Genomic DNA, 11,666 nt, shown 5'->3' with positions numbered 1-11,666 from the left:
GTGGGCAATGCAGATAGGTCCACATACATGGAAGCAAACCAAATCCTCAGCCTTAGCCAAATGTGGAATTGTTCCTGACAGAGAGCACTCACCATCGGGAAGGTGGAAGGCAGAAACCAGCTCAATCTTTAAGGCGCGGCATTACGCAGCTCTCTACAGTTCCCCCTTTTTGTTTTAGACACATCAGGCAAGAGTAGAGGTTTGATCTCTGATATTAGAAATAAATTGGGATTTGTACTGACGTTCATTTAGGTGTCATCCACCCAAAGAGCATCAGACCCGACCGATACCTTTTTCTCAGAGGCGGGACCTGGGGCATCAACCCGCATGCAATCAGACATGCTCTTCTCTGGGTCCTAAGCGGCTGACCCTGAGTGCAGTGCTTAGCCTCGCATCCTGAGCGTAAGTAACATTTTAGCTTTTTATGGTAGCCTACCATGCTTGGGGAGACTGTCCTGCTTCAATGGCTGTAAAGGCCTGAATGGCCATGGCTGCATTGCGCTATTGTGAGACTCTAATCTTGCATATATACCACAGGCAAACCAAGGAGACCAACACCAGAAGGCCTGCTAAAGCTCCCATTGCTGTCTTTATGGTATGCAAATCTTGAGTAGCTGAGCATCACTATGGAGTGTTTGTGGTTGTCATGGCAAAGTCAAAACCAGGAACAGCATTTCATGACACTGCTCCTCTCTCCTTTGCATCTTACAATCTTTAATTTTCTTCTCCTAGTTCCCCATGTCTTGAAGAGGATTTAATAGATGTCATGTTTAGGTATCTCCCCAGTTGTTTTCAGCACTTTGAATGTTCATGAATCTCTGTTTTAAACATCAAGCTCCAATAAGGAGTTTCACTGATCCAGGCTCAACTAGGACCTGTCTGTGGGTATAATCATAGATATTGGGAAGACAGGAGGACTAGTGTCTGTTTTAGCAAAACTCAGCAATCTTAGAATAAAACTCTACTCTTGAACAAAAGAAGGGATATAAGAATGACTAATCCTGTACTATGTACTATGTGGTTAAAATAAAACTCCAGGTGTGGCTCCAGGCTTTCTATGGAACCTGAAAATACACCATAAGAGCAGAAGGCACAATGGTCTCCATTGGAGCAGTGCAAATGTTCTCTGTGGCTCTGCTAGATGCTTAGCATTTGTTTATAATGTGATAATTCCCACCACTGTCTTAAAACTTTTAATGACTTCCTTAATCCTCAAGTTTACTTTCTGGTCTAGGTCATCTTGGGAAAATGCACATGATACAAACTTTGTACTCTTAGCATACGAAAGTTGTCTGAGACCCATGTGGCCTCTTGGTGAGATTTTCCTCTGGGTGCATCTAAATGGCGCACAGTAAAGGAGGTCATTGATGCCATGGGTGACAAGCTGGTCCATGTCCACTGGGAGGAAGAGACCTGTCATCTTGACCTTGAGTTAGTCATGTCTCCTCCTAGGCCGTGTTTCCAACACACTTCACACATGTGGGATTTACAGTGCCCTGAGAAAGGACATTAAGCACTCAGCACTCAGACTGAGAGTGAGGATCAGTCTATCCATTCTTAGAATTTAAATTTTTTTCTTAGTATTTTTTCTCATATCATACTTTTGAGATAAATAAATATCTATTTTTTCAAAAATCATTATCTTTAATTCATAATATTTTGACTATTTCACTTTTCAATTATCAATTTTTACATATGTTCAAGACAATGATTCAATTTTGTGAATAGCATATAAACTTATAACTTTGTATAATTCTGAAATGATTTGCCCTTTAACTCAAACATTCAAAAATCCTTGTGTATGTAATTGTAATCTTGACACAGTATTTGCAGTTTTGCAGTTCCTGCCTGGAATGTTCTAATCCTGACGCTATCTTTATATAGGGCTGCTTATAAATTCTTGTCCCATTCTCAGTGTCCTGTTACTCTGCTTTCCTCTTTCAATTCAATTCTCTATTTCAGAGTCCATTTTTATTTTTTATTTATTTTTTTCAGATTTTTTATTATTGTTTACTATCAATAGTTACATTTTATTAACTCTGTATCTCAGCTGTATCCTGCTCCCTTATTCCCTCCCAATCCCACCCTCCCTCCCTCAGCTTCTCCCTGCCCCTTTCTAAGTCCAAGGATTGGGGAATCTCCTCCCCTTTCCTCTGGCCCTGTTTTGTCAGGTAACTTCAGGACATGCTGCAAAGTCCTCCTCTGTGGCTTAGCAGGACTGCTCCTCCCTTCGTGGTTGGGGAGGTCAAGGGCCTGCCATTGAGTTCCTGTCAGAGATAATCCCTGTTCTCCTTAGTATGGGAAAACAATTTGTTATTGAACTACCACGAACTTCATCCAAGCAAAGGTTCTAGGTTATATCCATACATGGTCCTTGTTTAGAGAAACAGTTTCAGAAAAAAACCCTGTGCCCAGATAGATATATTTGGTCCTTGTGGGCCTCCTATCCTTTCCATGTCATACTAGCTCCCCTTCTGCCGAGGGTTTGGTTATGAGTCTTAGTATCTGTTTTGAAATGCTGCTTGTTAGGGTCTTTCAGATGCCTTCTGCTGTAGACTCCTGTCATACGTCCAATAAACATCTCATTTGTCTTTCTAAGTGAGGCTTGATCATCTTACCCCGTGTCTGCTTTCTTGTTTATCTCCTTTAGGTGTATAGACTTCATTATGTTTATCATGTTTTGTAGGTCTATATAAGCGAGTATATACCATGTTTGTCTTTCTCCTTCTGGGATACTTCACTCAGAATGATCTTTTCTAGATCCCACCATTTTCCCACAGATTTCATGATTTCCTTGTTTTTGATTGCTGAGTAGTATTCCATTGTGTAAAAATACAACAATTTCTGTATCCATTCCTCTGTTGATGGATGTTTGGGTTGTTTCCAGGTACTGGCTATTATGAATAAAGCTGCTAAACATGGTTGAGCAAATGTCCATGTTGTTTACTTGAGCAAAGTTTGGGTATATACCTAGCAGTGGTATAGCTGGGTCTTGAGGAAGCACTATTCCTAATTGTCTGAGTAAGCACCAGATTGACTTCCATAATGGTTGTTCCAGTTTACATTCCCACCAGCAGTGGAGGAGGGTTCTCCTTTCTCCACAACCTCTCCAGCATGTGTTGTCACTAGCGATTTTCATCTTTGCCATTATAATGGGAGTAAGGTGAAATCTCAGGGTCATTTTGATTTGCACTTCCCTAATGGCTAATGAGGTTGAGCATTTCTTTAAGTGTTTTTCTGCCATTCGATATTCTTCTATTGAGAATTCTCTGTTTAGCTCTGTTCCCCATTTTTTAATTGGATGACCTGGTTTGCTGCTTTTCAGCTTCTTTAGTTCTTTATATATACTGGATATTAGCCCTCTGTCAGATAAAGGGTTGGTGAAGATTCTTTCCCAATCTGTAGGCATTCGCTTTGTTTTGATGATGGTGTCCTTTGCTTTACAGAAGCTTTTCAGCTTCATGAGGTCCCATTTATTGATTGTTGCTCTTAGAGCCTGTGCTGTTGGTGTTCTGTTCAGGAAGTTGTCTCCTGTGCCAATGAGTTCTAGGCTCTTCCCCACTTTTTTTCTAACCGATTTAGAGTATCTGGTTTTATGTTGAGGTCTTTGATCCACTTGGACTTTAGTTTTGTGCAGGGTGATAAATATGGTTCTATTTTCATTTTTCTGCATGTAGACATCCAGTGGGCCAGCACCATTTGTTGAAGATGCTGTCTTATTTTAATTGAGTGGTTTTGGCTGCTTTGTCAAATATCAAGTATTCATAGGTGTGTGGGTTTATTTCTGGGTTTACTTCTATTTCGGTTCCATTGATCCTACTTTCTGTTCAGAGTTCATTTTTAATCTCCCTCCTAATGTTATTGCATCTTTAAACTCTCAGCTGTTACCCACAATTATTCCTGTAACAGATAATCTGTAATCCTTTTTCATAATAAAATTTTTCATTATGTGATTATTACTGTGAGATTTTTTTTTTTTTTTGGTTCTAACATAATGAGAAATACTTGTGTAATTTATCTAGTATTCCTAATATTTATTTATTTATTTATTTATTTATTTATTTATTCCAATGCAGTTTATTCAGGAACCTTGAACAATCCTCGGACCCTGGGGAAAGCCAGCCCACAGCTTAAATAGCCTCTGGGTAGCCAACCCCAGCGTGCCACGTGGGCAATGCAGATAGGTCCACATACATGGAAGCAAGCCAGATCCTCAGCCTTAGCCAAATGTGGACTTGTTCGTGACAGAGAGCACTCACCATCGGGAAGGTGGAAGGCAGAAACCAGCTCCATCTTTAAGGCATAGCATTCCGCAGCTCTCTACAGTTCCCCCTTTTTGTTTTAGACGCATCAGGCAAGAGTAGAGGTCTGATCTCTGATATTAGAAATAAATTGGGACTTTGTACCGATGTTCATTTAGGTGTCATCCACCCAAAGAGCATCAGACCCTTCCGATACCTTTTTCTCAGAGGCGGGACCTGGGGCATCAACCCGCATGCAACCAGACATGCTCTTCTCTGGGTTCAAAGCGGCTGACCCTGAGTGCAGTGCTTAGCCTCGCATCCTGAGCATAACATTTTAGCTTTTTATGGTAGCCAACCATGCTTGGGGAGAATGTCCTGCTTCAATGGCTGTAAAGGCCTGAATGATCATGGCTGCATCACACTGTTGTGAGACTCTAATCTTGCATATATACCACAGGCAAACCAAGGAGACCAACACCAGAAGGCCTGCTAACGCTCCCATGCCCGCCCATTCCTTCAGATGATTCATGGCTGCAGCAATCCATGATGATAATCCTGTGGCTAGTCCTGCATCCACTCTGGTAGAATTTACTGTGACAATGGCCACTCTCAGCTGCTCCATCGTAGTATCGAATTCTCCAGTCCAATTACCGGAGTTAGTCAATTGGCATGGAGCACGTCTCGCCCCTGGGGGCAATGGTCTCCTGAACCTACTCAGACCTCGGACACCACCACTGCTAGTTCTAGAACTGACGCAGGATGTTCCAATGAGGGGGTTAAGGCTTCTCATAATATTTCCTATAAGCCCACACCTGTTTGTCTATATCCCCCATTTTTATTCATTATTAGCCAGATAGAGCCAAGTAGTTGTGGTAATGATACTTGCTTTTTTGCCCAATGCTGGAATGCTAGTAAATTTAGGTATTCCCTGGTTACTAGCATGCCTCACTGCGTGCCTGTGCCCGTTGATGCCCCTCACGCTATGACTCTCTTCAGACAGAAAAGGGATCTTGGAACTACAGCCACCATTGTTACTACCATCTCATTGGCGGCTGTTGGAGCTACCACTGGGGCATTAGCCATGAGTCATACTGGGCAGACTGCTCAGACCCTGAACAATCATTTAGCCAATGTAGCTCATGCCTTAGTTGTACATAAAGGAATTAATGCTCAACTAAAAGGAAGCTTGATGGTGTTCAATCAGAGGATTGACCTCGTGCAGGAGCAAATTGATACCCTATGGCAAATCGCTCAACTTGGCTAACAATGAAAATATGCTGGACTTTGAGTCACTAGCATATAACATGAGAATTTTTCCTGTGCTGCAAATCTGCCTAATAATTTTTTAAAAAGGAGAATTTTCTACAAAATAAGCCATGACTTTCAGTGTTGTTTATCACCTGCTTCATGTTTGCCTGACAGAGAAATGTCTGTATTTGTGGGGATTGTGCTGTGAGGTTCACTCATGGTCTCGAGGCTGGGAGTGGTGGCACATGCCTTTAACCATGGCAATTGGCAGGGAGAAGCCGGCAGATTTCTGTGAATTTGAGGCCAGCTTGTTCTATACTGAGAGTCTAGACATTCAGTGTTACATATGGAAGTCCTGTCTCAAAACAAACAAACAAACAAACAAACAAACTATTTGGAACTTGGAAAATAAAAACTGGCTTTGTTGACCTCCGCATGAGTGTGCTCTCTCTTTCTATCTCTCTCAATCTCTCTCTCTCACTCACACATACATAGGCACTCACACATACTTTTCACCCATGATCATAGGCACACATAAAGGGAGCTAGACAGATGATAAACTCTCCAAAATTTTTAGTTTTATATTTTGAAAAATGTTTATTTTATATATATTTTGGTTTGGGTTGGTTTTTTTTTTTTAGAGATGCTGCTTTTAGCATAAAAATTTTAAGCCTTAATATTAAAAGAACAAAGATTAATAAACAATTTTATATAATTATCTGTTTAAGTTTTATGTTAAATGTGCATGGTATATAATAGTATTATAATTATTTTATTTGTCTCTTTGTACTCCTTTAGATATAAAGAGTAGCAAAGTACTCCTACATTTACTCCTACATTCTCCTATAAAACTGTGCTTCCCTAGGAAAGTTTACTAAATATTATCATCATGTAGGGAGTGTTATGGACACTATATTTATCACAGAAAATTAGTAAGTGAACAAAAAATCAAAAGTTAGTCCTGGAAGATTGTATACTATATTTGTAGTAAGGAAAATGTGTATCTTTGCTGAGCAAAGGTGCAGCTTTTGTGTGGGCAAAAGCACTTACAATACAAGTAAGAGAACTGGAATTTGAAACCTCAGCATCCAGTAAATGCCTAGTGGGCATGGTAGTCTGCATGACTACTGGGCATGGCAGTCTGCCTATTTTTCAGACTCAGAAGGTAGAGACTGGGATCCCCAGAGGAAGACAGCTAACATAACTTGATATAGTGGTGAAATCTAGGCTTCACTGAAAGACATTTCCCCAATGAATAAGGAAGAAAACTAATAGAATATTATTCCTGACATCAGCCGTGGACTTCTACATGCATGTGTTCACATGTGTACATGCAATTATGTGAGTGCATCCCCAAACATGCAAACCTGTATAGACGCTTTCATAATAATAACCACACTTGTATACATGAATGTATTGGTAATTTAACTTCAGCCTATGAAACTAATTTCAACTTAATGTATTTCTATTTGTGCCATAATTCTTCAGCAGGTATACATGACTCTTAGTTTCCTGCCATCATTTGCTATTTAGTTGGAAAAATTCATTGGGAGGACACTTATGTATACTATCATATCATCATTGAATACAGATACTTTAACTTCTTCCTTTCCATTTTTTATTCCTTGATCACTGTTATTCATCTTCTTGCACTGGCTAGGAATTCAAGTACTATATTGAATAGATACGGATAAAGTGGGCAGCATTGCCTTGTTCCTGACTGCAGCGGAATAGCTTTGAGTTCCTCTCCATTTAATTTGATGTTGGCTATTGGCTTGCTGTGTATTGTCTTTGTTAGGTTTAGGTATTTGCCTTATATTCCTGATCTCTTCAAGTCTTTAACATGAAGGGATGCTGGAATTTAGCAAAGGCCTTTTCAGCAACTAAAGAGATGAGAATGTGGTGTTTTTTTTTCTTTCAGTGTGTATATATGGTGGATTACATTAATGTTTTTTGTATGTTAAACCATCTCTGCATCTCTGGGGTAAAGCATTTTTGGTTGACATGTATGGTATTTACATATGTTCTTGGATTTAGTTTTCACGTATTTTACTAAAAAATTTTGGATTAATCTTCATAAGAGAAATTGTTCTAAAATTCTCTTTGTTGGGTCTTTGTGTGGTTTAGGTATCATGGTGACTGTGGCCTCCTAGAATGAGATTGGAAATGTTCCTTCTGTTTCAATTTTGTAGAATAGTTTAGGGACTATTGATATGAGCTCTTCTGTGAAAGTCTGGTCTGATCTAATTCTACGCTAAAACCATCTGGCTCTGGGGTTTTTTGGGTGGGAGACTTTTAATGACTTCTTCTATTTACTTGGGGGTTATAGGACTATAACCTATTGTTTGGCTTAACTGGATTTAACTTTGGTAGGCTTTGTCAATTTTGTAGAATACAGGTTTTTGAAGTAAGGCCTAATGATCCTTTGGATTTCCTCCATGTCTGTTGTTACATCCCTGTTTACATTTATGATTTTATTAATTTGCATACTCTTCTCCTGCCTTTTAGTTAGTTTGGCTAAGGGTTTTTCCATTTTGTTGATTTTCTGAAAAAACCAACTCTGAGTTTTGTTGATTCTTTATGTTGTTTTCTTTGTTTCTAACTCAGTGATTTCTACCCTTAGTCTGATTATTTTCTGCCATCTACCCTTCTTGGTGTGTTTGTTTCTTTTGTTCTTGAGATTTCAGGAGTACTTTTAAATTGCTAGTATGAGATCTCTCCAACTTCTACTTGAAGACACTCAGTGCTATGGAATTTTCTTTTACCAATGCTTTTATTATGTCCCATAATTCTGGCTATGCTATGCCTTCAATGTCATTGGATTTTAGAAAGTCTTTGATTTCATTCATGAATGTAGTATTAATTGGCATTGCTCTGATCACTAAGGATAATGAGCCAATTTTTAAATGTAATGGGAGCTTTTTCTGCATGTTCACCTATATGCCTGCCAGAAAAGGGAACCAGATACCTATATAGATAGTTGTGAGCAACTCTGACCTTACTGGGAAGAGACCACTGGACCTCTAGACGAGCATCCAGTGCTCTCAACCACTGTGCTATCCATTTCACCAGCCCATGGATAATGAACAGTTTTACAAATATTTCTAAGCCATTTTCGTTTCTTCTCTTGAGACCTCTCTGTTCAGAGCCACACCTTATGATTTAATACTTTTGTGATTTTCCAGAGCCATGTAGTTTCTAACTGTATTCTAAATACTTACATTACATTCAGAGTGGAGATGTCACCCCTTATCAAAGAAGATTGTTTTACAAAAGACAAGCTAATATAGAAAGCCTGTAGGAATATTGTCAAAATACAAGGATTAGAAGACCTTGGGGTACCCTGTCTTGATTGGTAGCTCTACAACACAACACTTATTACTTATTACTGAAGTCTCAGTGAGCACTGTGAAAGAGAGGTCTGAAATATTGTAAAAGCCAGAAGACTAGAAGGGATACTGCAGAGTATGTCATGAGGCTGCATCCATGGAATCTCAACAATATGCTTGCTAAACAAGACTTGCATAATGACAACACCAATTGAAATGCCAACACTGTTGGGGGACATTTGACGAGGCTCACCCCAAATGAATAACTACAGGTTCCCAATGACTACTGGGAGAAGGAGGATCAGTCCTCTCTATGGATAAAGTCTCTGAGAGTTATCAGTCTTAAATTATCAACCTTAAAAACATATACATACAAGCAACCCTAACTGGACTCAACTGGTTACATATGAAAGTAATGAGTAACATGTGTGTAAATGTATGTATATCACAGTAAAAATTATAAAAGAAGAGGTCATGAATTTCAGAAAGAATAAGGGGAATGGAAAAGACAGGAGGGCCTGAGGCAGAGAGGTGGAGATGATATAAATATATTACCAGGATTTCCTTTGCAGACACTCTACCCCAATTCAAATTTGAAAACATAATGTTCTCTTTAGTTTACAGTGGTTGCAGATGACCTTAACTTGGGTGATGTAAGGAAACACTCACCCCAGATGGAGAAGACTCCAACAGAGCAAAGGATTATAGTCAGGGACAGACTTTTGAAAATATTTTATTTAGATTCATTACAGTAATATGGGTGATCAGACCCAGAAAGACAAATGCATGCTCCCTCTCATCTTTGTCTTTTAGTTCCAAATCCTCAGATCAAATGGAGGCAATCACAGAAAACCACTGCTAGACACAATGCAAAGATCAACAGACTGTGGGGAGCCTGGCTCCTATGGCTACATCCATAACACAGCTCCTGTGTTATGGCTCAGGGAACATTTCAGAAGAGAGGGAGAAAAGATTTTAAGACCCAGAATACCAGTAAGTCTGCTGTACACGAATCCATTATAGAAATGGCTATACAATAAGACTGGAACAATTTTCATATCAATAGAGACATTAACAAGGAAGGGCAAAAGTCTCACGATTATCACTTCTCGACAAAGAATTACATGCAACTAACAATAGCTGGAAGAAGGATAATCAGCATCTCTGAGTGTTTCATTATTATTATTGTTGTTATTTAAATAATTACCTGAAATCTTTAAACACAATACAATGAAACTGCTTAGATCTTAAAAAAAAATTGTGTTCCTAAAAACAAAACACTCCATAAAAAACATGAACCAAGCTCCAAATGCTATTCAAATTTTTTTATTAGAAGTATTTTAATAGCGAAAAAATCAAGGTAAGATATTGTTGAAAGTACTTAAAAATTCATTCTCTCCACAGTGTCATAATTTGACTGGGTAATAAATGTTCAAATTATCAAAATTATGTACATGAAATTGTATTCAAGAAAAATTCTAACTACCTGACTTTTAATAGTGAACAGATTGTGTGAATTATGATGAAGGCCCTATCAGGTATTCAAGGTACACATTCTAATCTTTTATGTCACAAAAATACTACTGCCAATCAGTATACTATTTAATCTCATAAGGATGAGAAATTGTGGGTTTCAATTCAGCCAGGGAGTGCACTTTGAAAATAGCTCATTCTCAATATGGAAAAGGAAGAAGTGAATTGTAAAATAATTTTATTATTCCTCATTAGTAAGAAAGGGCAGATGGTTGAGTAGCAGGTGGTTAAAACTGCATTAATTCCCTCCAACCTTGGAATTTTCGTTTCTGCATAAAATCCATAAAGAGTGATAGAGTTGTTTAACCAATAAATGAACACGAAGCAGGTCACCAGAAACAGGATGTGGTGAGTGGCTTTGCTTTCAGGAGATGGCTGGGAGGAGAGGCTTAGGCTGTGGAGGTGCTGAGCTCTCTTGTGGTGTCTATAGAGGAAAGTCATCTTGTAGCAGCTGGCACAAGTCATGATGGCCACAAAGAAGAGATCATGAATTAATATGACACTTAAAAATATCCATGAGTTTCTGTTCCCAAAGTACTTGTTTTGACAGTAAGCATGCAAATATCCACTGCCAACATGAGTAGAGTTGATTTTGGCTATTACAGCTTCAAAGATATATGCATAGATGAGCAGGTTAATGAGCCAGGAGCAAAGTAAGGAAAAAAAAGCCCATGTAGAGAGTTTAGACTTAAGCCATGCCCACTTAGAATTACTAGGAATGATGGTGATGACTTGACATGTGCTTACAACACAGGTGGTGCAGATTGACATACCCCGTAGGACTCTGGCCATAAACAAAACTACCTTACAACCAATATCATCCAGCATGTTGGGTACTCCAAAGGATGCCAGGATATCTGGTATTAAGGAGAATGTGATGAATAGCATGTTAACAATTGTCAGGTGTGTGAAAAGTGAATCTATCAACTTCATAAAATGAAGCTTAAAGAAGTAACTATATAAATATAAAAGGAAAATTGTTGAGTTACCTATGACACCAATGCATAACTGTGATATAATAAAGATCCCCAAGATGGTGTCACTTGGAACCATGATGGATGTTACCACGTGTCAGACTTATTAGGTTTACAGTGAAAAATAACTGGACTGTATTATAAATATCCTTAAAATGGTCTTTATGGGAAAATATAATGACTGACAGTGCAGTACAGAGAGATTATGAAATATCCAACTCCTTCCTTTTTCATCCTTCCTTCCTTCCTCTCCTTTTTGTTTTTTTTTTTCCTTCCTTTCTTTCATTTTTGGTTTTTGAGACAAGATTTCCCTGTGTAGCCCTGGCTGGAACTCGCTC

At 38.8% G+C, this 11,666-nt stretch overlaps 1 protein-coding gene across 1 annotated transcript; it reads right to left on the bottom strand.

The window, feature by feature from the left end:
* Positions 1-10,459: 10,459 nt before the first annotated feature.
* LOC110566053 (vomeronasal type-1 receptor 4-like) lies at positions 10,460-11,407 on the bottom strand. The gene has a single exon (XM_021663839.1). It carries the CDS (start codon positions 11,405-11,407, stop codon positions 10,460-10,462), a length of 948 nt encoding a protein of 315 aa, XP_021519514.1.
* Positions 11,408-11,666: the final 259 nt, after the last annotated feature.

The sequence above is a fragment of the Meriones unguiculatus genome, chromosome 1 (assembly GCF_030254825.1).
Source record: "Meriones unguiculatus strain TT.TT164.6M chromosome 1, Bangor_MerUng_6.1, whole genome shotgun sequence".
NCBI classification, from domain to species: domain Eukaryota; kingdom Metazoa; phylum Chordata; class Mammalia; order Rodentia; family Muridae; genus Meriones; species Meriones unguiculatus.
The sequence above is the reverse complement of the archived record's forward strand: the minus strand, read 5'-3'. Positions and strand labels throughout refer to the sequence as shown.

Coding starts and splice junctions, on each gene's coding strand:
- LOC110566053 (XM_021663839.1), bottom strand. CDS start 11,407: ATGGTTCCAAGTGACACCATCTTGGGGATCTTTATTATATCACAGTTA.